Consider the following 26,960-nt stretch of genomic DNA (forward strand, 5'->3'; position numbering starts at 1 on the left):
ATCACTCAATAAACAGATGACAAAAAAAGAGAGACACAAGCAAGGATGGATGGAAAAATAACTATATAGAGAAAACCGTTAGGAAACCTCACAAAAAGAGTTGCAGATTGTAAGTAGCTTGCCAAGAGGGGAATGAAAAGAGAAGCTCTGAGTTGAATTAGACAGTACAAAAGAGGCTATTTATACAAGACATACCAAATCTGAGATAACAGAGAACAGAAGCCAGGAAATTTGCCAGGGTCTCAAGACTATTGGTTGTAACCTAAGTGGACATTCTAAGTTGGCCAGAGAAGAAAATAAAGATTATAGCAAGTTGCAATATGGCACACAGGGCACTCTACAAGCTTTAAGTGCAATCAGGGAAAAAAAAGTACTATCAGGGAAAATCAGAACGGTAAATAATAAAATCATGGAAATCAGGATGTTTCAACAGTTATGTTCATGAAACACACAGCAAGACACGAGATACTACTTACAAACTGATGCAAGAGTGCTTTATGCTGGATTTTTCCATTTAATGAGACTGTTAATCAAAAATGCAAGAAAAGATTGACATATATATCTGTTATGGCCCAAACTCAAAAAAATCTGGGCCATGAAAAGGTCAGTGATAAAATTCATTATTCATAATGGTGGTATCATAATCAGAGAAGGTAAACAGAAAGTTGTAACTACTATAAGATCACTAACCCTTCAGAAAGAGACACCAGTGTCCTTCTTTAAGCTACTATGGAGGGCAAGAACTTTCTGAAGTCTTTAATAGCTCTTCTGAGTTAAGGTGACCAATTAAGTGGACTGTGGCATTCGAAATATGTTTCTGATGTAGGAATATTTTATATTTATATTTAATATTTTATTATTTATATAATAATCAGACTTATAAAACACTATGCATAATTTTAAGAGCTTTTTAAAACATGTGCCTGTTAAATTTAAGCAGCACAATAAAACTCATAAAACATGTACATACATACATACATAAAACATCTGTATCTATAAAGCAGCATATACCTCATGAGGGTTATAATCTGGAGGTAACTTCTCTAGCATCTCATCAGCAAGTCGCTGCACCACTGCTTCTCGGGTTTCCCCTCCTCCAGTGCTGCTGTCTTTGGGCTGGATGCTCACTATTGTACTTAATGTCTCATTAGCCAGGTTAGTCTGGTAAGTTATATCTGCATTAGAGTGAAGTCCAAATACCTTAAAGCAAAAGTGAAAAAAATAGGAAAAAAATTTGCAATTGTCCTAAAATTATATCAATGCAAGAATGCATGAAAATGGATAAGCAAGGAAGAAAATCCTCAGCTCTATAAAACAAGAGACAAGAATAGGTCAGTGGAAGTACACCCATTTAACTGGCCAAGGACAAAGCCCAGATTACACAAAAACACTAACGCAGGCTACATATACAATGTTTTCATTCATATGAGTGGTGTTTTTTTAAACCAATCTGATTATCTTCACATAACAGGTTTCGGATCATGCTGTAGAGTGCTATCAGGGGGTACAAACTAATTCCTTTCTACCAGTTCAGACTAGAGCTTGTTGGAAACATGATGTGAACACTGACCCCTCACCAATATCTCTGTCTCTACAGATCTATTACTGTTCTACCAGCTCAAATAAATGCCCCTAGTAATAAGACCAGCTACCATTTCAAACACTTTTTTTTTTTTTCCTCAGTCTCTTAGGCTTATAAGGCATGCAGCACAGTGAATAAAACACTGCCCATATTTGAAGTACCTAAAGATTTTGTGACTGGTGATATATTTAGGATATTTTATGGTTTAGCTATTTTTGGTTTAAGTTTCCCACTCCTTGCATCTGCTTCTTCCAAAATTGAATTATTTTATTTAAGACACAGCTAGCACAGAATTACTGCAAAGCTGCCCTTTGTGTGAATGACAACAGCTTTCTCAGAAACTTCCACTGAAATATCAGTAAGTCTATAATTGTCAGGTTGACAATTGCAACTCTTCTCCAGGAGGAATTGTACTGTGACTTATTTCACAAGCCCTCATTTAATTATATCTATTAACTTCGTCTTACAAACTTTGAACCACTGATCCAACAATGAGGAAGGCTTGCCCTCAAACTGGGCACCAAAGCAAAGCAATCTTCTGTTTCTCATTTTTCATGTTTTCATATTTTACATTAGAATTGGCATATTATAAGAAGAGACTTCTAGTAACCAATATTTACATAGTCTGAGGACAGAATTAAAAGGGCCACATGTAATATTGTTATGCTTGAAAATCTAGAAACTCAGAGACAAGGGATATAAGTGACTGCATCTGTCTCAAGACAGCAAAGCTACACTGATTTACACCAGCTGTGAATCTGATCCATACAACAGAACAAAGAGCACAGTACAGACCTAATACTGAGTGTGAGAGAATTGTGACTGTAATATCATGGAATTAGATTCCAAGTAGGATTTAACATGTTTTAGACATAATGGTTTACTCAACCTGAATATTTAGAGCTGTAAAAAGTACAAATGACAATGCCTTTTATTACAGTCATATTCTGTATGGAATGAAATACACATTTGAAGATACCTATTTTCTGATTTTGTTTTTGCACAATAAGGATTTGTTTCTTTTTGCTCTAGCGGATTTTGTGGCAATGCCCAAGTTAGAAACATGAAAAAAATCTGCTATTGTGAATGTGAATTGTAGTGCTCGTCCAAGGGCTAATTTCAAAATCAGTGCGATATTAGCAAGGACAGGGATGATACATGGGAGACAACTCTGATCCTATGTTTTTATGGAAGTGATGTATGAAGGAATAAGAACAAAGAAACCTGAGTAGTAAAGTAGTGGCTGGACCAGTATCCTGGATGTCCTGTATATTAATCAAGGAGTCCAATCCCTCATTCTTTTTTATTCAAAATCTCTGGGAATTTTGATTAAAAAGAGGATGTTTGATGCTGTCTTTCAGGTTTTTTTTAGCCTGATAAATCCTCAAAACCAATTGCTAAAGCTCTATACCCCTCTGAAATCAAAGTAATTTTCAAAGGGATTGCTGAGTTCAATAGCCCTCTTCAGAAGTCAGTGTTTATTCTGATCAGAGGTTGAAATTTCATCAAAAGAGAAAGGATACAGCAATCAGACTTATTCATTCTTTCTTTCTTAACCAAAAATGGAAAGGGGAGGAAACAAAGATACAGTGTTTTGACTAGCACAATATTCTTTGTGGAACAAAGAAGACTGGGAGATTAAAAGGTTAAAGGTTTCCATGAGCAATTTTGACAGATTTTGGAATGACAGAAGAAAGTCATAGCTTTCTTCCTAACCTGTGAAAATGTGAAGGAGAAAAAGATGTTTGCATTCCTGGACTTGATCCTATTTACATAAAAGTCAAAGGTAAAATTCCCCTACATCGAACCATACTTAGAGATTTTTTACAGGCATCAAAATACTATAAAAATACTTTGCAACATTTTGAGATACGTTCCCAAGTGCTTAGAGGAGCAGATCCATGAAAGTAGCACCAGAAATCTGAGAGAGTCAAGGTTCACACACTGATAAGAACCACTTCATTACCTGGGCTCAGATGGATCCCACTGGTGCATTATCATGGCTGCATTTACCCTCACTTGGAAAAGGTGCATCGCTGCCAGCAGAAATACCCTTGCATTCTGCTTTCACTATCTTCAGAGATTCAAAACTTTTCAAGTTTATTTTATGACCTTGGCATCTCACTTCCTCACACAGCACATTATCAGTAACAGAAAACCAAGTTTTCTGTTCAGTCCTGTCTATTTAATTTTAATAGATCTTACATCCAAAGACACTTATCAATTTAATAGCAATGAGACAGAAATCCAGGGCATTCACTTCTCTTTCAATTTTAACTAACTTCATCATGTGTGCCTGTTTAGAGGGAGCAGAAATTTGCAGTCCTCCAATTAATGTGAACACTGCAGTATACACACACTGGGTCATGTAACAGTGGTTGCAACAAGGAGCCACCCTGCACCCTACCCCATCAAAATGAGACCATATAGATTTTTAACATTTTCATTGTTTCTCAGTTCTCAATCAAAATCACAAAACAGTTTAGTTCAGAAGGGACCTCTGAGGGTCATCTAATCCAAACCACCTGCTCAGGCCTGGTCAGCTAGAGGCAGACTGTCCAGCTCAGTGTCCAGTTGGGATTTTAATATCTACAAAGATTGACACTCCACAAACTTTCAGAGCAACCTCTTCCAGTGTTTGACCAACTTCACTGCAAAAAAGTGTTTTCTTGTTGTCAGATGGAGTTTCCGGTTTAATTTATGCCCAGTGTCTCTTGTCCTTTCGCTGGGTACCATCAAAAAGACTCTGACTCCATGTTTACGCCCTCCCAACAGGCATTTATACACATGGATAAGATCTTGCCTGACTCTCCTCTTCTCCAGGCTAAAGAGTCCCAGATCTCTCAGCCTTTCCTCATGACAGATGTTCTAATCCCTTAATCAACTTCATGGCCCTGCTCTGGACTCACTCCAGTAAATTGATATTTTTCTTGTACTTTCTTGCCCTGAACTGGGCACAGTACTTTAGATATAGTCTCACCAGTCCTCAACAGAGTGGAAGGATCACCTCCCTCAATCTGTTGGATCACCTCCCTCTTCCTAATGCAACCTAGGATACGGTGGGCCTCTTGAGGGTGCATTATTGGTTCATGGTCAGCTAGTTTTCTACCACGACAATCAGTGATGGAATTTGCATTCCCCCTTGTCAGATTTCATGAGATTCCCCGCTGCCCAGTTCTACATCCTGTTTGGATCTCTCTGGATAGCAGCAAAACCATCTGGTCTATCAGCCACACCTTTGTATCTCCTATGAACTTGTTGAAAGTGTACTCTGCCCTATCATCCAGGTCATTAACAAAGATGTTAAAGAGTATTGACCCCACTATTGACCCCTGGCATGCCAGCACTAGTGACCTGGCTCCAACTTGACTTTGTGCCACTGATCACAACCATCTGGAGTTGGTTATGTAGCCAGTTTTCAAATCACCTCACAGCACACTTATCTAACACATATGTTGTCAGTTTTTCTATAAAGATGTTATGGGAGGTAACATCAAAGGCCTTACTAAAGCTGAGATAAAAAATATCTACTGCTCTCCCCTCATGCACCAAGGTGGTGGTAGAAGGTGGTAGAAGGCTAGCATTGGTTAAGCATAATTTCTTCACAAATCCATGCTGGCTACTCTCAATCACTTGCTTGTCCTTTCTATGTTTGCAAATGGTTTGCCAGAGGATTTTTTTCCAGCACCTTCCCAGGGACTGAGGTGAAGCTGACCAGCCTTTAGTTCCCCAGATCTTTCTTCCTTTCTCAAAGACTGGAGTGATATTTGCTATCTTCCTTTTTTTTTAGGAACCTCTTTCAATCACCATGACCATTTAAAAGTCATCAGGAGCGACCTGACAATGTCATCAGCCTGCTATATCATCTTCCCACCAGAGTATTAGGGTCGTTAAAGTCTTCCATGAGGAAGAGGGCCTGTGAATGTGAAACTTCTTCCAATTGTTTGAAGAAGGCCTCATCTACCCCTTCCTGGTCAGCAGATCTACGCTAGATACCCACTTGATGGTCTGTGTGCTAATCTTGTCCTATACATTCACAGCTCTGGAAAATATACCTGATTAACATTTATCTGACAAAAGCTCCCTTTAATATATTGAAATATTTTACCTCAGGTGTATCAATCACTGGCAATTGCTCTATGTACTGGAGATAGTCTTCAACTGTTTTCCCTTTTGGAATAACATAGTCTTTGTAGAAACAAAATTTTTCACTAAACATATGCTCTCCAAACCACACTCTTGCATATGTGTTCAGCAATGCTTTGTCAAGGTCATCAGTTACACGGCCACCGTACTGTACTTCTCCAAGCATATAGCGAACACAGCTCCAGTTCACTCCACGTTTAATGTCCATATCATCCAAATGATTCTGAACAAATTGCACACTAGCTGCGAAGTCTGCCTGATTAAATTCATAAGGAATATTCCAGCCCAATGGACCAAACTTTCGTCTTTCCTGTAAAACAGATAGAGTTAAAGGTAAAAGGCTGATTGATAGTAATTGCGAAGAAAACATTAAGTGCAGAAAAATACATGAAATATGCTAAGAATGCAGTAGTCCAGCTGGGGCTATATTTCACTAACTTTGAAAAAATTATTCTTCTCTTAACACACATAACTTGATGCACATAACCAAATGCTTGATTGATTATCTAGTATTTATATATCTCTTCATATATCATCATCAGTACAGATATGAACAAAGAATAGGAATGTTAACACTTTAACAAAGAAAAAAAAAAAATCCTCTTTTTTAAGTGCAGCAAATCTGTGAGTCTAGAACTATAGTTTCTGAATTTCAAAAATGAAGCTACCATTTCAGTAACTGATGTCCAAACTCATCAGCCATGATGGTTGTTTGTGGTCCTCCTATGGACTAAGTATATTCATGCCTCTGATGTCTCTGCATGGTGCAGATGTAAGTAGCAAAAGTGGCTTCTTACTGAATCATTTACAGATGCAGCTGGCAGTATGTGGTTGTTTGGGCAATATCTGGTATTTAAACATTCCTAATTTCCACCAAAAAAGAAGCGATGGGCCTAAGACAAACATACCACAGGCTTCCATGGGACCACAATGTATCAGTGCATAGATGCCACAGAATTAAATTAACTAGGCACTAAATATAAACTAAGGATACCGCAAAATCTATCAATAGAATGATGAAACGTTGTGGTTAATCCATAAAGCACTTTCTTTAATGGAACTCCTGAAAGGCAAGACCCAAAATCATCTTCCACCTTCATTTCCTGCTACAGATTTCAGTGCAGTAAGGATTTATATTCACCCTCTTAGCCCTTCTCATTGTGAAAGCAGCAATTTTAAGACTATGGTTTTCCAACCCAAGCTGTAAATTTCTTTAATGTACTTTTATGATTTAAAATATTAGTAAAAAAACAGTTAGTTGAAAGACAGATCACACACCCATGCCCAAAGACTTTAACAGAAGAGTATACTAGTTGATCCTTGGTTGGCTGTCCTTTTTTCCTCTGAAATACCATCCCTGTTGGAGGTACAAGATGCACACTAACAGAGTTCTAAGTTGTAAGACAGTAATAGAGGTGGGTTTTTTTCCTTTCTTATTTTATATGTATTAACATGGGATTTCCATTTAGACATGTTTTTTATTTAATAACATGGTGCATTAATAAATGAAACATGGCTTTATGACAGAAGGAAAAAAATGTATTTTTAAACCTGAACAGTTGTGTGAAGAAATGCTACAGCATATAGCAATGGTTTCCACTGCGGCATGTTGCTCACTTCTAGGTGATCCTGAGTAACAGCGGAATATGTTCGTTTTAAGCCAGCTTTCACACCTAGAAAATAAGTATAAAAATGGAATGTATGAGCAAAAAAAGTATAGAACCCATAAGTCCAACTTCTGTTAAGCAGAATTCTCTATTCCAATTTACAGTATCATCTTATTTATAGCTTCAAATAATCTCTTTGAATCCATTATCTGTTCAGCTGGTCATAGCAGGCAAACTTCAATTAAATTTTGTTTCAGGTAGATGACATGCCAAATTAAGTTCAGGAGTCTGGAAGGAATTACAATTAAGCAATCATATTCTAAATGTTTCCAACAACAACTGAAATATAACTATTCAGCAGCTATATGGCAATCAAAAACACACCTAACATCATATGAAATATAGCACTGAATATCCAAGAGTTTGTGTTTTGATATTTACATATAGAATGAGATTTTAGTTCCATCAAAGACAATTTTATTTAGATTTCATTCCTATAACAATCTCAAAATTCTGTATGCAACTTCTTTAACTGGCATATAGGCACCAAGTTGATGAGATGAGAACCTAAATTTATAGTGGAAATAGTAATACGTGGGGAGGTTTGTTTGAGCACTGACATTTCATATCCCAGGAAGAGCTTTAGGCAGGTGACACTGAATCAATCTCAGCTTCCATGGAATACACAAATTCCACTACTCCCAGATGCTTTCAGGCAGTGCTACTCAACTCAACATTGAGCATGAGTTACTGACCACAGGCCACTCTTATGATATCTTCCACCTAATCAGCTTAACACAAGTCTAAAGAGACAGATTTCAAGTGAATAGACTGTCCAAGTCAACATACTTCCTATGACACAATAAAAGCCCTTTTGGTTCTTTTCTACTTCACAAAGATTCTGTAGAACAATACTCAAACAGATAGCTTTTCAAATTTTTATAAGATTATCATAAGAGAGTCCCAAAATCAAGAGAAAATAATAAAACATCATGTTACCAGTGTGGCAGGACAGTATCAGAAAAATAAAACTGTTTATATTTCATCCTGACTTAAATTGCTACACCAGGCTTATTTCTATTACTAAATGCAAGTTGTAAATTTGCTATAACTTGACTTATAAAATAGCCTCTTGGAGCTATAGAGTGTTATCATTTGAATGATATGGAGGGGTCACAGTACAATAAAAAGATACTGAGCACTGAATTAAAAAGGTGGGAGGAGAAGAGAAAGGAGTAAGAAATTTTTAACAGCAGCCTAACTGTTCTTGAGAGTGGAATATATACACTGAAACAGGATGCCTTTCACAAGATCAGACATTTTGCAGACATCTTATTAATGTTCAAAGAAAGATGAATACTGAAATAAGAGATTTAACTGACTGTAGCATTAAATATAACCTTGGATAAAAGTTATCTGCTACCACTGACTTCATTAACTGAAATCAGTGGCAATACATAATATAAATGCAGGGCAAGTTCATAATGAAGGTCTTTACGCAGTTAGTTAAAGATGCGAGAGTTAAAAGAAAATAAGTCTCAGGCTTGAGGATTTCTTTCTGCCATAGTCCAAAATACAAAGTAACCTTCTCTCATCATACATAACCTGTAGATATAAGGCAGGGAAGTAAGCTGCTTCTATAAACATATAAAGGACGTCTGAAGGTAGCAATGTAGTTTAGGTAAGAGAGAAACATTCAACAGCAGGAGAGCCACAAGTTAAACACTACTTAGAAAAGCTGGATGTTTTCATATCACACAGAATATTTGAGGTTGAAAGGGACCTCTGGATCTTGGTCACCTTGCACAATACCCCTTCTCAAATCAGGGGCAACTAGAGCTGATTGCTCAGTGCCTTGTCCATGTGGGTTTGGAGGATGGAGTCTGCAAACTCACTGAACAAGCTGTTCCAGTATTTGGCCACCCTCACAGTGGGTTGTTTTTTCTGATGCTGGATTGAAATTTCCTGGATTTCCACTTGTGTCCCATCCCCTCTCTTTCTGTCACATGATACCACTGAGAAAAGTTCTGCTGCTTTGATCACTCCGATCACATATGCATTGACAAGATACCCCTTCTCTCTTCAGGGTTAAACAATTATAGCACTCTCAGTCTGTCCTTGTATGTCATGTTCTCCAATCTCTTTAGCGTCTTTGTGGCCTCTCGCTGGACTCATTCTGTCCATGTCTTTCTTGTACTGGGGAGGTCACACCTGGACACTGCTTCAAATGTGCTCTCACCGCAGCTAAGTAGAGGAGAATGACCTCCTTCAGCCTGCTGGAAATGATCTTCCTAATGCATTTGAGGGTGTTGCAAGCCATCTTTGCTCCAAGGCCATACTGCTGTCTCATGTTCCACTTGATTTTCATCAGAAACCCTAGATCCCTTTCTGCAAAGATGCTTTACAGCTGGTCAGCCCCCTCATGTATGGGCGAATGAGCTGCTTTCTCCCCAGGGGGAGGACTTGGCATTTCCCTATGGCAAAATTCAGCAGATTCCTGTCAGACCATTTCTCCAGTCTGTGAAACTCCCACTGAACAACATGGCCTTTTTCTGTATCAGCTCATTCTTCTCACTTTGATTATCTATACTAACTATAAACTTGCTGAGGGTCCCATCATCCAGGTCATTAGTGAAAATTTTAAACAGTGCTGGACCAAGTATTTACCCCTGGGGTACATCACTGGTGACCCCTGGATTTGTGCAGCTGACCACAACCCTCTGAGCCTGGGAGTTCACACAATTTTCAGTCCACCTCACTGTCCAATTCTTTAATGCCTACTTCATCAATATGTCTATAAGGATGTATAAGGGAGCTGTGTCAAAAGCCTTCTTCAAATCAAGGTAGACAACATGGTTTCCCCTTATCCACTAAACCCATCATCTTATTGTAGAAGGCTAGCAGGTTGGTTTCCTAGGCCTAAAGAATAATCAGTAAACAATGTCTTAAGATATCCCAGCAGCCAGAAAAAAAAAAAGCTAAGTACATCAGGGACAAATATTTTTCAATATCTTTGCCAGTTGCTTGGATAAAAAGACAAAAGGCAACCTCAGCAAATTTGCAGACAATACTAAATTAGGGACTGTGGCTGACATACTAAATGGCAGAGCATCAGTCCAGAGGGATCTTGCAAGAGACTAAGACCTGGCCAACAAAAACCTGCAAGAAGTTCAACAAGGAGAAGTGCAAAGTTCTGTGCCTACAGCATAATAATCCCATGTGTTTGTACAAGATGAGATCTGCTAGCTGAGGTCTATTGGTAAGCACTTCACAGTTATCGCAGATGCCAGGTTGACTATAAGACACAATGACATTCTTCTACCAAATAAAGCAATCCAGATAGTGGACTGTCTTAGAAGAAGCACAGCCAGCAGATTGAAGGAAGCTTTTTTCACTTTCCACTTCGCACTGATCAGGCTTCCCCTCAGATGTATTGTCCACATTTGGCACACAAGGGAGGTGTGGAAACAGAGAATGGGGCAATAAAGATGACCTACAAAGACAGAACAAGAAGGCTGAATTTGTTTAGTCTGTTGAAGAGAAGGCAAAAGCAAAAGGTATGCAAAAAGGTATGCAAAAGCCATCTTAAACTGTGAATACTAAAAGGCAGCAGATAATTGTGGGCATGTACAAGGGATGGTGACTGTCCAAAACTGAAATTTTGAACTCTCAAGGACAAATGTGCTATTTGCTAGCTGCAGATGATATAGGCTACAAAAAGTGAAGCATCCTGAATCCTCCAAGTTATACAGAAACATGAGTCAGAACTGCCAATCAGGACGCTGATCACACATTGTGCTTCTGCACACAGACTACATAGGTTAGGAAAACTGGGGGACTTAGGCCCCAAAAGTATGAGATGAACATCCTAGCTTGAGGAAACATCCTGGAAGCAGGGAAAGTCCTGGAGGTAGGGGAGCTGTGCAGAGGCAAATATCAGGGGATGCCCAGGGACCTAGGCCAGAAATGTCCAAGACTGGTAGAAGCAAGTATCTGCACAGCATGAAACCAGCATGACTTTTTGCTTGACCTTCCTGGGCCAGCAGCAATCTCTCCAATGGGAAAGGAAGCCAAGATGAAATGAATGTAATATAGGAGGCTGGGAGTATGAGAGAGTGAGTATGTAGAATAAGCAAGTAGCATAAAAATCCAAATCTTAAGTAAACCCTAGTATTCAGATCCACTATGTGTTGTTTTAACTCTCTTGTCTGTGACAGAAGCTAAGCAGTGATTCAGTAGCAGCTCACAAATACTTGAAGGACAGTTACAAAGATCCTGAGGTCAGTCTCCCGTCAGCAGTGCCAAATGACATAAGAGGAAGCAACAGCCACAGCTACATACTGCAGCTTGGGAGGTTGAGATTAGGTATTCAGAAGAGTCCTTCCTTTTCCTTATCCAGTAGAGCACAGGATCAGTCCCCCTCTGCATCCTTGTGTGGGGTCAACAGGAGAGAAACAAAAGAGTGAGCTTAAGAAAGGACCACTGACTGCCGTTATCCACAGGTTCTACACAAACAACAAAATCACCATCAATTTCTGTTACAAAACCAAACAATATCCTTTTTCTCCCCCAAAAAATCATCCTTTACACATTGCAAGATTGACTTACACTGCTATTTTTAGCTAATGAAACAACAGAGAATAAAAACTAAACACTGCACAGAGTATAGTGATACAGAGGGTGTGGGGGGAAAATCAACCCTAAAACTATAGAAAAGCATGATTTCCTACCTTGAGGGGGTTCATTAGTAAATTTGATAGAGGACTGTAAAAGATTAATAGGAAACTCTGGATGAGCCTCTGTAGTGATCCAGGTCCTGAAATCTTCACTCATATATTCTGTTGTTGTAATGGTGTCCATTAACTCACTAAGAAACTCCAAGCCAAGGTGGCAGTTCTGTAGAAGGAGCCATCCTCCATCTTGCATGCACTGATTTAAGAGGCGCCTTGCGTGGACTTCTTGGCCCTGACCCATTGAAACGGCATGACATGGAATGTTCTGAAAGGAAAAAAGAGTTTCTTTTATGTATATATATATATATATTTTTAGAATTATTATACACATGATGTATTGCTTCTGTAGGTCCATGTGTAGTGACATTGTTCCACAAAAAGAAAATTGCTAATATCACTGGAGACTGATTATATTAAAACAGAGTAAAGAAAAAAAACAAACCCCCCCCCAATCTGCTCTTATCTTTTACCTGCTGAAAGAAAACTACATGCACTGGACATAATCTTTATTTGCAGGTTGGACAAAATCTATGGGATAAGGCAACAGGAACATTTTCCCTTCCTTTTCCCCATTTTCTGAAATAAAGCAGGACAGAGACACACCAACATAACTGCCTGACTAATCTTTTTCCTATGACGTGGACTACCTTGAGATGGGCAGATATTAAATCTTGACATAATAATTAATGCACAGAGTAAAGCCTACAATTTTGGTGTCTTTTTACTGTCTGAACATATTTATTTCATTTAACAGAGAACTGTCAAGGAAGCAGGCAGGACAGGAAAAATTGGTTCACATTAAGTCATCCTTCAGCAAACAGCCTGTATTGTTAATTGGCAGTTGTGGAGCCAGTGATTCCAGTTTGGTGATCTGCTAGTTCTAGTTACTTTTCTAGCTGTTAGTTTTGTGGATTCAGAAGAGACAAAGCGCATAAATGCAAACACAGGAATTCTGGAAATGTATGGAGTCTTTCCTCCAGAGGCCATGGGAGAAGAATGCCAGCAGTTCAGAAAGGGAGAAGATGATACAAGCTCTTACAAGCTGACTAGGTTGTTATCAGGACTATACAAGTCTAGTACAAGTAAGTATAGTACAGGCTGACCCCCTCTTCCTTATTGTTCTTACTACCCTTGTTCTTGCTAAATTTTGCTAAACAAGTAGTTCCCTAACTTAGGTTGGTTCTCTGAATCCTACCAGGAAAAATACGAATTATCAAACCCTGAATTATCAAGTTGAGCGTATTATTCTATATGCATTCTGAGGGCAAGGGAATTGATGAAAATACAATTTCATGATGGTTTCATGTTCAGGACATATAGCTGAGTATCCCTCATGCTGTGAGCAATGAGCTGCATAAAGACCTATCAATCTGGACCTGTCTTCAGCTGGCTGAGAGCTACAAAGGTTAATCTTAAATTTTCCTGCCACTGGGACCTTATCACTGTGAAACAAAAAAGAAGGAAGTCATCTAGTCCTAAACAGCATGGACGAGGCTGCCCTACTTCTACAGGAGAAAAAGGTTAAGTGTATGGACACAAGCTGTGCTGGGTCATTTGGCCTTAGGGTCACAGGACAGGCCCTGACCTGATTTTACTGAACAGTATAAATCCAGCTGCTGTATATGATCCTCCACATCCTCGCAAAAGATTTAAGAAGAGAATGCTCAAGATAGGAAAGCAGTTAAATCCTGCTCTCAGGTCAGTAAAACCTGAAATTGTAGCTAAAAGAAGCAAAGCTAAATAGCCTGTGAAGTTGGCTATGTGCTGGAGGAGTAAAAACTTTACTATTTCTAAGATGTATCTGAGTACAGCCAGTGCTTCCATAAGTCAAAGACTATGACTACCCCTGCAGAGTGCATAAATATTCAGCTGGTACATTACTCCCTAACAAAGCATCTGCTCATAATTTGCTCTTCTCAGCAATGTTACTTCTCAAATGTACAATCATTAAAGGTTATAAAAACATCAAGGCAAGGAAAAAATATTTTCCACTATGGATTATCCTCATTTTACTCCTTCTGAAAGAATTCTATCAAAATGTCTGCATACAGAATGTTTCAATAGTGAGTCATACCAATAAATATATCTGTGTCATCTTAATACATTGCTATCCAGATGAAAATAATACCATTTCAGTAACTACAGTGGCCCTGACAGTTCTCTTGAAGGCTCTGTGCATCATTCCTTGAAAGAAGAAACTATCTCTACAATAATAAAAGTATCTGGTTTTAATGAAATCAAAGTGATAGGCATAATGAACTTAATTTTAATTCAGAAAGCTAAATTTTCACTCTATCTCCAAGTGAAAGTAAAGGGGGCAGCAATTCAACTAGTTTTAAGACAGAGCTTGCTTGGTTTATAAACAAGGTTATATAGCTCAGTAGTCACAGATACTGTTTCCATTTCTTTGGGAGAAGGACACCTGAACAACTAAATTTTAGAGTGAAAAATAAATTCTGGTCACAAATTTGAACATTTCTAACTGCAGATATTTATTTATATTATTAATATCATACTTAGAGGTACCATCAGTACTGACAATCCATTTTAAGACCACAAATCCTGCCTGCAAAAGAGAAATCACCGAAAAATAGACTCAGCATATCTTTTGGAAGTTTTCTATCACTAAAGAAAAAAAAGAACAATAACTAAGATACTTTGAAGGTGTAGAATCGCATATATACCAAGGTCAGATCCTTTGTGAGGCTAACCTATGTTAATTCAAAGGTTTATTCTGGAAAAAAAAAAAAAAAAAGTAGAGAAAGCCCAGAGAAAGAGAGGAACAAAGTACAATTTGTTGACAAAATAGGAAAATAAGCACAAAGTCCTCTTGCAAATGTTTCTGAAAATGTAAATAATTTCTGGATACAGTTTTCAAAAGCTAGAGAACTACTGAAGTGCTCCTTCAGTCCCACAGTGTTAATATACGTTTTTACTTAAGAAAAGATCTGTGTTTGTAGTTTGATTTACAGAATTTGAATGGCTTTTGTAAATTTGAAAGGTTTTGATTTGCTGTGTGGTAAGATCTTTACTTCAAGAGCTTTGACAAGAACTTTACAGTTAAACATTACAGTAAACTTTCCAATTACAGTTGACATTACAGCTGAACTTAGGTTATGACAGTCTAGCTGATGTTGCCTTGTTCATAACCATGTATGAATAAACAAGGCAATCCCTTTAGCTCTTTTGCAACCTTACTTTCTATACGTTTCCTTAAAGCATTAAAACATACTAAAACTGCCCACTGCAATATACTTTCAGAATGACAGTAAAAACTGCTCTAACAGTCACATTTACCTACGAGCACTTCCCCAGACAGGCTAAGGTCTTGCTTAAGATTTGACAGAATGGAAGAGTATTTTGTTCCACTCCTTGCAAGTGACTCTAAGTGACCAGCTGACTTCAAGCAACTCTATTAGGTTAGTGTCCTTCATCCCCGTACATGGCCAATGGGATACTCAACTCCTTGATGCAAGTCAGAGTTAAGTTTCAATCGTGTGCTCTGAATTGCCTTCAAAGGAGCCACTCTTTCTAGATTACAGAAACTAACTCCTACTGGAGACAGGGTAAGTACCTATCTAGGAGTCCACTTCACAGGACACATGTTAAAGAGATGAATCAGTGAATGAAAACATCATCACAAAACTGATACTCCATTTGTATTCATACCATGGGCCATGAGAACAGCAATCCAATCACAACCACCTAATGTGTTTACTTGGACTTGAAAAGGGACTAAAAAATTTGCCCATTTGTAGTCTATAAGTATTCTTGCAGTTAATTTCAAATCTTCTGCAAAGTCAAAATGTCTCTCATATCTTAGGAAAAGGCAATAGAATATTTTGTGAATAGGAATAAAATTGTCGTTCCAACTCATTTCTTCTAATAAACCTAAAAATCTCACTCACAACTGCTGTCCTTTACTCTCCCTATGTCTGTGTATTGGCTGGTTATCTGGTTGCACAGTTTTTGAGGACAAGGATGACAACAACTTCAGATTTAAGATTCCTAAGTTTAAACAGTCAAGTGAGAGTGGGATCATAATTTAATTACTCTTTATCATGGTCAGACAAATAAAATAAGAGAGTCTTGATTTTCAAAGAGAGCAAGCATCTAAACTTTCTAAGTATTATGCTAAAGAGATTTGTAGGTGCTCCCCATTTTTGCATATAAGTCTTACTTAGTGCATATCAAAATCCTGCACCTCTAAATGAAGATGCATTCTAACAGCGAGGAAAATTTATGGATATCCACTGTGAATAACTTTCTTGGGAAAATTATACTTGCATCTATTAATACATTGTGAACCATAAAACATAAAGCACAGAGTGCCTTAAAGTGATGCTGTGATGTAAGAAACATTGAACATCTCCATCAAGTGAACTGATTGAATGGTAGGGTCTCTAAATTACTTTATCTTGTCACTATATTTATGATTTTTTTCAATATCTTCCTGTAATCAGCATTAATATCAGCTGCCACAGTGAATGCAACATAGTGCAAAACACAAGTATGGTTTTGTTCTTATAGCTAAGTACTTTCTCTAAGTAATGGACTATCATAGTCTGCTGGATAAAGACAGAGGGCTCATTGGAATCAAACTACTAGAAAAAGCAAGAATGTAACATATCCATTTCCTTGGTAAATGCATTTTGGCTACTGGCCCAAAACTAACTTCCAGAGAACACAGGTATGAATATAAATATAATCATTTGAACATCTATAAAATGTGGAAATACCATTTCCAGTTCAAAGGGATAGTTTAAAATGTTTTTATCAACTCTAGAAAACTCAGTTTAGGAGGCTACCTTAGATTTTGCAAGACGTTCTATATTTTCAGTAGGGTCAGACCCTGTTGATAAAAAACATGTCAAAGGCGTTCGACAGTCACTTTCTGTCCACATTGCTTCCATTTCAAGAATAAATCCTTCTGCATATTTCCCTCCAAGCGATTCTGCAATGTAGTGTCTAGCCTAAAAAAAAAAAACAAAACAAAAAAACAACCAAACCCCAACAAAGTTACCAGAAACATACACCTTTTTTTTTAAATTTTTAAAAAATTTATTTAGTATTAATCACTGATGTGGAATTTACCCATACCTACACTGGAGGGCAACAACTTTGTAAACTTTCATTTTCAACCTTGGTGTAATAAAAATTAGAGTCCACCGGAGGAAGCCTTTGAAATTCTCAGATAGAAAACTTCAAAGAAAGAAAAGAATCCTGCTCACACAACAGCCATCCTGTGAACATTGTTGCTAGAGGATGCTAAATGTTTTTTTAAGAACTAAAGAAATCCATGCAGAATAGATCCACTGTCGGCTCTGAGGACAGCCCAGGTATTGCCCTTAAATTACTGACTGCTAAAGCTTGGTGGATAGCCAAACAAAAGAGTTTTTCTATACCAGCCCCATTCTTAGCTCCTCTAAGCATGTATTGTTGACACTGTCTCTACAGCATAGCAGATTAGACAGATCTTTCATCTGACCCAGTTGCAATCTCCCATATATTTGTTGGAACTTCAAACAAATTCTCCTGTCCAGTGGTTATCCAATTCAAGTCTCTTATACTCAATATCTATTTCTACAACATAAATACAGCTTAGAATTTATCCTTAAAGTCAAACCTTTCCTATGCCTCTATTGTCCTCTTTTCACAGACATTTTCTAAAAGAACTTCTAAAGCTATCCTGGTGTATGAAATGCTTTTTTGACTGATACGATTTTCCAACTGTGTAAACTACTAGCACAGATTCTGAGGCATGTATTATGGAGAGAAACACCCAGCAACAAGGTAGACTGAGGAAGACATCAATTCCAGGAAAAATAACTCAATCATCCACTATTAAGTGTAACTTCTGTCCTAGCAAAGAGAGGTAAAATTTTGTAACACTTGCAGAAACACAGTAGGTAAAGAAGAGATAATGAAGATAGCAACAAAAAGGACACCCTTTCCTCAAAAAATTTTAAAAAAATGCAGGTTTTGAAAGCATTGTTCAGAGGCATTTTTTCTCAAAGATGGCTGTCCAAAACAATAAGAGTGCTGATAAATGAGCAGTAACTCATTTTGGTCTGTTTAAATTATAGCAGATGGAGATCCCATACTTGTCTCTTATGTATCAGCTGAAGAGAAGGAAAAGGATAGAAGGGGTCATGTTGAAAAAGAGGTCCATGAAAAAATGGTGTCCCCTAAATACAACACAGATGCTATCACAACATATGATATGTAAAGTTGAGGTATGCAGGTAATCAGAAGTACTACTTTCCAGTGTATCTAAAGAAAAAAAAAAAGAAAGAAAAAGTGAAAAGAGGATGCTCATAGGCTCATATGTCTCTTTTAGACCTGCATAAAGAAAAATCCAAATATGACAGACTGGAGAAACTGCCAGTCTGCTGCAGTTTCTTTTATGATACATGCCGTGATACAGTCTTAATTATTTCTTCCTCAGCATGGAGGGCAGGAAAACAGTTTATCTGCTATTTTAGTGCACCTGTCATCAAAGTGAACTGTTCTCTTTCCACTTCTGTGAATAAATAGGGACTTATCTTCTGATTCACCAGAAGAATGCAACTGCTTTACAAGTTTCATGACTCTACTTCAGAAGTACCACACAAAACAATAGTTTCTTAAAGCTCCAACACAATTTATTTCATGTTTTGCAATGACCTTTCTAGTTCATTGCAATTAGATAAATATTTCTTTCATAAGTTTTTATTATAAGGATTCCAATATCTGACTTTCAAAATAGCTCATGCTGCAACAAATATTACCATAAAAACAATTTCAGAGAACATAAGTTTGGAACTAGCATTTCTACAGGAGATGCCACACGGCATAAGCATTGTATGAAAGCATATCTTACTTGGGCAACAGTATGATCAGGGCACCAGCTACGAACAAGGAGCAGTTTACGGAATTGATCCAATAAGCTGTCATACCCATCTGGAATAATAGCTTTTTCAGGTGCTTCTTCATCAAACCAAGCTTTCCAAGACTTCTCATTCCTAACAACTTGCACCAGAAGTTGATTAAAAGGGTACAAGTTTGATAACTGCACAAGATTGAGCCATGTCATGTCAAGGATCCACTTTTTCGGTTTTGGTTCCACAGAATTCAGATCCAAACTGGCACCTCCTGCAAAGTGAAAAGCATTATAGAGGAAAACAACCATTAAATAAAAAAAAAATACAAGTAATAAAAAATATTTATTTCTATAATTTAGGGAGTAAAAGTCTTTGTAAACCAGGACATGAAGACCTACAATTTGCATTAGAAGAGCCATGTAACAAAGACGGATTGAGGAAGCAGTCTCAGTGTCTCTCAAAGTTCATATTCCAGTAATTTTTGTGCTGCTTTTTCTCCATTTGTAGAGCTAGAATAAAACTTCCCTACCTAAAAGGAAACTCAAGACTACTGAAGTCTTCAGACCAGATGTAGAAAGGACTTATGGTTATTCCAATCTTCTTTCACCTAGACTGCCAAATAAGAAAGCACGTGGTGCACTCATTTCCAGGACTGCACAACTTCGACACCCTCTCAGCTCAGGCACCACTCCAGCATCATGCACATTTGCACCTGCAACACAGCTGAGTCACAGCTGAACATAAACAGGTGTTTGCAAAGCAAGCTGAGATATTTGGATGCAAGTACCTGGCTGGATTTATCTTATCTCAGTACCTAATTGTACATATCTTGGAGACAGTGGGCTCTACCCCCATCAAAATTATACACTTTACTAAAACTCTAATTTGTCATTATGTCTTAGTATCGACATGCAGTGGTGGCATAATGCAATGGAAACCACGTATAACAATGTTTTACAACATGTAACAGATTTCCACTATTTTCATACTGACACTTAAATGTGGTACAGTGTCCTCATGCATTCACATGCCTGCTCACAAGTCATCTGACTGTGTCCAAGCTCACAGACATAGGTATGTGGCAGCACAAAGAGGCATACATTAGAAAACTATGTAGTCTCTTACAGAGTAATGGACTTTTTCCTCTGTTTTGCAATGTAAAACAGTTAAATATCCTCATCTAAGCATTATTTTGATAATGAATATGTTACTCTTTTTTTGAAAATTTGTATCTTAATTCCTTCTTGGGTTATATATGTTTTCATTCACCAGTTAAAAAACCTTAGATCCACTGGATACAACATGTTAGTGCCAGCACTACAAAATCTGAATTTGGCAGTTCACAGACATATGTAAATAAGGAACATTTTCAGATAAATTACCTTTGATCAGTGTCTCGAACTCAGTGTGTGAAATTTTCTTGGCCTGTAAGTCAATCTTCAATGCCAGAAGCAATGTGAACAGGAATCTGTGATTTTCATACAGCCCTCGAACTGTATATTTGAAGACTTCATAGGTGAGATGCTCAATTACATACACTACCCTTTTTGCTGTGATCTGAGATTTCTGAGATCTTTCCACCGATAGGTCAAAAATGCCAAGGAACTGTCTTAAGGATGTTTGGTACATGACATTAACCAAGCTCATTTCCACAATTAGGAAATAAAGGATGCTACCACGACCAGCAACAGGCCGATATTCTTCACGTGCAGTATTGATTTTCACCTCTGTCTCCGCTGCTATGTTTAATTTTTCACTGACCTTAAAATTAATTGAAAAAAACATGTAGATTAAGTCATGTCACTTGTGATTTATACTGCACAAGCAAAAAGAAAAGGTCTTGATTAAGATCACAATAGTATTTTTAGTCAAGTTTTTCTTCCCTCTGTCAGTGTTTCAACACAGACATTGTGTCTTCATGTGTTCAAACACCAAGCACAATGGGATTCGATTCAAATTTACACCTGCACAGTATGCTTGGAATATAAAGAAGTATTAAGGTAATAGTTTAATTTTGCAACATTTTATGAAGGAAAAAAAAAAAAAAAAAAAAAATGTTTCTACTATTTATTTGTTAAGAAGTCAGATGTTATATAGTGCCTCTGAATGGAAAAAAAAAAAAAACAGTCTGCAAATAATGTTTAAATTACAATTACAAAATGTATCTGCAATGGATTCAAAAGTCACCTCTTCTGCTGTTGTTTTAGTGATTCTTAGGACTTCTATCAGAGACTCATCTTCAACCAAAGAGCCTTCCGTACTGGTTAAACGGAAGAGTAGATTATCTTCAAGCTCCTGCATTTTCCTCTTGTTAGACGTCACTTCTTCCATCAGTTTGACTCTTTCTGCCTCCAGTTCCTGTATTCAAAATTTTTCCTTAGAATATTTAAGATTAATTCAAAGAAAGATTCCTTACAATGACACAGAAAACATATGAATTGATGCATGATAGATTGGGGGCTTTTGCTGCTTTTTCTATAAAATACAGAAATATTATATACTAAAGTAATTTATATGTATACTGCATTTATTTGAGTAATGTAGCACACTGAGGAGCGAAAACACATCAGAATTACCAGGAAAAGCTTCCTCGTAGTAAGATGCACAAAGCACTAAAACTGGTTTCCAGTGGGAAGTGATAAAAACCATATCACATTAAGTGTTTAAAATTAAACCAAAGGACTGAACGCTGCATTGTATGGATGGATTTTACATTGTTACGGAAGCTGACTGGATGACCTTTTCTATTTTTAATTTCTATGATTCTGTGACTTTTCAAGATATGCTCCTCTACTGCTTATAAAACAGGAAACGTTACAATTATTATCTATGTCACATGGAATTTTTATGCTATTTCTACAAGACGGACAATGACAAGGGAACAATGATGGACAAGACAACACAATGCCAAGTGAAATGAGGCATCTATACTGCACAGTCCAACACAGCTGAGGGATACCCTTGTTGCCTACCTTTATTTAATCAATCAAGCCAACCTTCCTGAACAAAAGGGTAGTTAATAATACTAGTCTGCCTACACCTATGGATTCAGTTTATTTTCATTCTTGCCAACATGCCAAGTTAGAGAAAAAGGAGATGTATAGAGTTATACAGTACAGGAGAGCCTCTCCTGTATTTCAAAGAAGTGACAAATTGCTTTACTCTCACAAACTTCTTATTTGGAAACCTGTTTGTAATATATTCTAGAGCTATGCAATGTAGCTCTGTGGAAGCTACAAATAACTGCATCCTGAAAGAGGAGAATGACTTAAGCATCAGTAATTCAGCTTCAAATTTGCTGCATTTTCTCTTCTTCCTTTACCATTAATGCAAAAAAAAAAAAAAAAAATATCAGAATTTCACAAAAAGAGTAGCTCTACAGAACAATCAAACATGCATTTATGTACATGCTTAAATTCTACTTAAGGACGTGCTTAGTTTAAGAACAGGCACGTCACCCATTATATTTGTAAGCTTGTAAAAAATATCTTTCAGAAAATGAGCAAATATACCAGATGCTAGGCTTTTGTTTGCAAGAGGATCTCATGACCGTGTTTCTAACATTAAAAATAGCTGTTCTGAACACAAATAGTGGCAGCAACTTCATTATCAAAGTACAAAAAGATGATGATAACAAGGTGGGGTTTTTTTTCATATAGTTACAGGAGCAGCCTTTAACGCTGAGAAGAATAAACACTTCTTTGATCAAATATTTCATTGATCACTATATCAATATTTAAGAATGTATTGGTTCCTTTAATCTATTACTTTAGCTTGATCTTGTCTTCTTGTTTGTAACAGAAAACCTATTCTTCAGATTCTCTGTTCATGCTCTGTCTTTTCTTTGAACCAAATTTATCTGAGCTCCGTTGGCTCTGGCTATCTACACCAGGACATTCATCTCTTATTGAGATCAAAGACACAAAACAACCATGATTTCTTTGTATCTGCTACAGGGAAGAAGTTTAATAAATGTTGATCACCTACAACCATGTCTCTGTGCAGCAAGTAGTGCTGATACTAACCAACTATCCTTGAAGCTTTCTTCAGCTGATACACAGCACTGTGGACGAATATTATTCAGTGAGTTTATTTTTGGCCCAAAATTCAGTCTAGGTGTTGCTACATTCATTGAATATAAATTCTCTAACAGTTTTGCCCAGGCAAAAAAACGCAGAGCAAGCGTATCTGTGTGTGGGGAGATGACTACGTTTCTCTTTTTATTTGAGAGTTAAAAGTAGAAGCTTATATGTAGGTCATGAGAAACCAATTTCATTTCTATCTTGATTTAAACCCCTGTCTCCTATCTGAGGTAAATTACTCAATCCCAGCCATTCCTGCTGATGCTGTTCAATTTTGCTTATATAAATATCCATCTACTTGGAGCAAAGATTAAAAGTTTTGCATCCCTAGCATTTGTCCCACCCTGATAATGGATAGTTTTTCCTTGATACCTGTTGTTGCAGCGTTTCCATTTTTCACGGAGCAATTCACAGGAAGTTTGGGCATAAGAAATAATTTTCTAGCCTCTGGTGGTAACTGTCAGACTGAAGGAAGGGCACTTAGAATCCAGTCCTTACTTCAGAAAACGCTTGTTTGAGCAAGGCAGAAAAGTGTTGGCCAGAGAAAGTGACAGCACCACTAAAGCACACTGTCTAGAACATGCTTTGGGAAGCCGAAGTAGGAGGAATGAATTCCCTTAGGTGGGGAATTGCTCTCACATGAGCAAGCCTACCTGAGTTACTTATTTAAAGCAGCAGCTCTGCTAATCCAAACTTTAGTCTTTGTTTCTTTTCTCACAAAGACACAATTATGATATGCTCAATTCAAAATAAATAAGTCATTCAATTTGATGTAAAATACAACTTCTGTGCTTTCACTTTAATGAAGAAGGAAGCAAATATTTCAATATAGTGTACTTGGACCATAGCATTCATATATTTATTGGTATGACTGCAACAGTAAAAAACCTATATCCCCAGTGTCTATGAAGAATTGACTCCTAAGTTTTTGGATAACCGGGGTGTTAAATTAGATCACACAAAAAGAAATAGGAACGATCCAGGAATCAAATTAGTTTTGAGGATACCACATATTTCATATTATGAAATAAAACACCTGAAAAACACATGAGAGGATTTTCTTCCCTATATTTGCTTCCACATAATCAATGGAAATTTTAGTAAGGGAAGAGTCAAGTCAGTGTTGAGAGGTCCTTAAAAATCTTATATCTCCTTGCACACTAGAGCCTGACTAGCAAAAGTAGTTCAAGTTCATAAGCATTTTTTCATGTAATTCAAATTAAGTTTAAAAAAGAATTCAGAAATAAAAGAGGTTTCTGACTGAACAAGGAGCCTTTGCTATATATGAAGGAATAAAGATGCTTTATGTATGTCATATATATGCCTGTGATGTATTTTTAATGAATAATTTTCTTTCTTCTCTTTCCAAGGCCAGATCTTAAAATAAATTGTTAGGTCCCTCCGTTCAATTAAAAAACAGCATCACATTGCCTTTCAGCAAATGCACAATCCCCGAAACTTTCATTCATATTTTTGTTCTTGCATTTAATTTCACCCGAGACATAGAATATATCTACTCGTGGTGCAAATAATGAACAAGTCTTCCCTCTATACAAATAGTGCAAACTACTAGATACCTGCTTTTCTGTGAGGATGACACGGCCAAGGAGCTGATCTTCCAGCCCTTTCATAGTAACAGTAAAGTCAATTACTGTTGTTCTTGCACTAATTTCTGGAGTATAGGCAGGATTAGCCAATTTTGTTGTCATATAAAGGGTAAACCCCTTCATCAGATCTACCTCCTTGTCACCTACTTTCACCTGAAAATAAAACATTTTACTCAGTTTTGAAAACAGTTATGTTAGCCAGTGAAAAATAGATGAACTTTTTTTTTTACTTTTTTTTTTTATATTTACATTGACACTTTTAATACTTTCTGCTTAAAGGGTACAAAAAAAACCCCAACCAATCCCATAAGATTGATGTTTATCTTTCTAAGCATTGCAAAGGTGTGAATCTCAGCAGTATCCATACTACCAGATAACCAGCATCTGTCCTAGTTTTTACTTTCATGTTCGCAATAAATCTTACTTTGTGCGCTGAACCAGATTTTATGAAATTTTTTTCCAGTATGTTATCAAGAGCAGGATCAAGTTCCTCTCCAAGATCTTCTATTAACAAAGGTCGGCCAAGGGACATGCAGTCTTCTATATGACTTCTGAATAACTTGTGGTTCATAGATGTTACCTAGAAAGATTAGTTCACAATATGGCATGAATATGCAAGCACATAAAAAGTAGTAAAAAATCTATTGCAGCTTTCAAAAATTATACTCATCCTGGGATATATACACAAATTATTATGTTTTAGTGACTAACACTCACCTCTGCTGAAATGAATGGAAGATTTGCTTTAAGCTTAACAGAGAAGGGGATCGCACTTAATGTCTTTATTGTTATCTATTTATTTACTTATCTACATATCTATCTAATCACTGTAGTATCTTAATACCCTTTAAATATTAATGGCTTTATGCTCAGAACACTAATGTGAAGCAGAGAAATATTTATAGGGTTCAGACAGGGAACCAGTGTTACATAGGAGGCATGGTCTCACATAAGATGTTGAATTTTCAATTCAGTTCCCATTTTACAATATAGTCTTAAAACTGCTAAAAATCACATAGGGTCTTTTTCACTTATTTAAAGTTAATAAATTTAACATAAGCCTTTGAAATGATATTTGAATAGCCTTTCCAGGCATCTGTTAAGCTATCGTTTTGTGGGGTGTTTTTTACCAGAAAAAAACCTAGGATAGACATGCTTTTAAAATAAATCCTTGTCTTGCAGGCAGTGCTCTTTGAGAAAGGTATAATTAAAACATCTAGAGGCTGATTGCACAGTCTTAAAACACTATATTATTTAAAAATTAATACTATGTTCCACTACTCTGCACTTTTAGCTTTGTTATAATGTAGGCATGTGTGTATCCACCAAAACAGAACGTTGCCTACATTTTTAGTCCAAATGAAACTGAGGGATGAAGTTAGTGTGTTAGCGACCAACACTATAAAAGTAACAAGACCATAGCAAATTACAATATCCCAGATGTAAAGGCATAATCTAAACACTTGGTTATTTAGAGTATTGACATAACTTTGTTCCTCCTGGCCTTTACAGGGGGAGAACTCAGATTCTTCTCACACAGCTGACAACTGAACCAGGATGTCTAAAAGCCCATAACTGACTGAATTTTCATCTGGATAACTTCCTCTGCATTTAGAGGCTGCATCTGTGTGTATTCAAAGCCATGTAAGTTTTGAACATACTTAGGAGCTCAACAGTTAAGCTCCATCAGGATTCATAGATTTCATAGGCTAGATATTTACATAAGGCAAACCTGGTGGACATTTTTCTTTGGCTCATCAGTCAAATGTCATCATTGCTTATAGCGTATGAGTAGTGGAGAAAACGCAAATGATATTATAATCTACATCTCCCAGTCCCAGCTTTGGTGAGCCTATGATATAAGATCCTTACGCAATTACTGGACCAGAGAATGGAATGGGCAGTCCCCTTCTGCAAGCTGCATGTTGGCACATGATGAGAGCAGCCACCTAGACATACAGAGTCAGTGCCACTTAAGGGAGGGAACTGAAGTTGCAGCTTGAAGGGCACTTTAAAATTACTGGGGAAAAGGCTACAGCATGGTGGAAAGATTCAGTGTAGGTCCCTAACTGAAGGATTCACTGTTGCCACTCCTGAGCTCAGCTTTGCAGCTCTCTGAAATCCTGAGTAGGAAATGAAAGTTGCAAAGAGGCTGGAATATGAGATACATCCTTCTCTCTATTGTTTCCTGTTGGTTACTCACACTACCATTTCTTGATTCAATTTTTGGGGACTAAAGAAAGAGTAATTTAGAGGAAGCCACATTATCTACTGTAAGACAGTAGATTTCACACAGTCACAAAATGCCTAAAATCTTCTGCAAATACAACTCACATTTCT

The 26,960-nt window shown here is 37.2% G+C and overlaps 1 protein-coding gene across 1 annotated transcript in view; it reads right to left on the bottom strand.

Moving 5' to 3' along the window:
* The window catches only part of LOC113476231 (dynein heavy chain 5, axonemal-like), a 170,286-nt gene that overhangs the window by 25,139 nt on the left and 118,187 nt on the right, over positions 1 to 26,960 (bottom strand). The window contains exons 63-72 of the mRNA XM_026841585.1: positions 25,045 to 25,200; positions 24,591 to 24,773; positions 21,119 to 21,289; positions 20,314 to 20,692; positions 18,931 to 19,202; positions 16,877 to 17,041; positions 12,066 to 12,333; positions 7,280 to 7,401; positions 5,691 to 6,038; positions 1,012 to 1,200 (exon numbers count right to left, since the gene is read on the bottom strand). Coding sequence (XP_026697386.1) covers positions 1,012 to 1,200; positions 5,691 to 6,038; positions 7,280 to 7,401; positions 12,066 to 12,333; positions 16,877 to 17,041; positions 18,931 to 19,202; positions 20,314 to 20,692; positions 21,119 to 21,289; positions 24,591 to 24,773; positions 25,045 to 25,200 — 2,253 coding nt within the window. The remainder of the gene's footprint in view (positions 1 to 1,011; positions 1,201 to 5,690; positions 6,039 to 7,279; positions 7,402 to 12,065; positions 12,334 to 16,876; positions 17,042 to 18,930; positions 19,203 to 20,313; positions 20,693 to 21,118; positions 21,290 to 24,590; positions 24,774 to 25,044; positions 25,201 to 26,960) is intronic.

This window comes from Athene cunicularia (assembly GCF_003259725.1).
Source record: "Athene cunicularia isolate RWA chromosome 2 unlocalized genomic scaffold, athCun1 chr2_part1, whole genome shotgun sequence".
Lineage (NCBI taxonomy): Eukaryota > Metazoa > Chordata > Aves > Strigiformes > Strigidae > Athene > Athene cunicularia.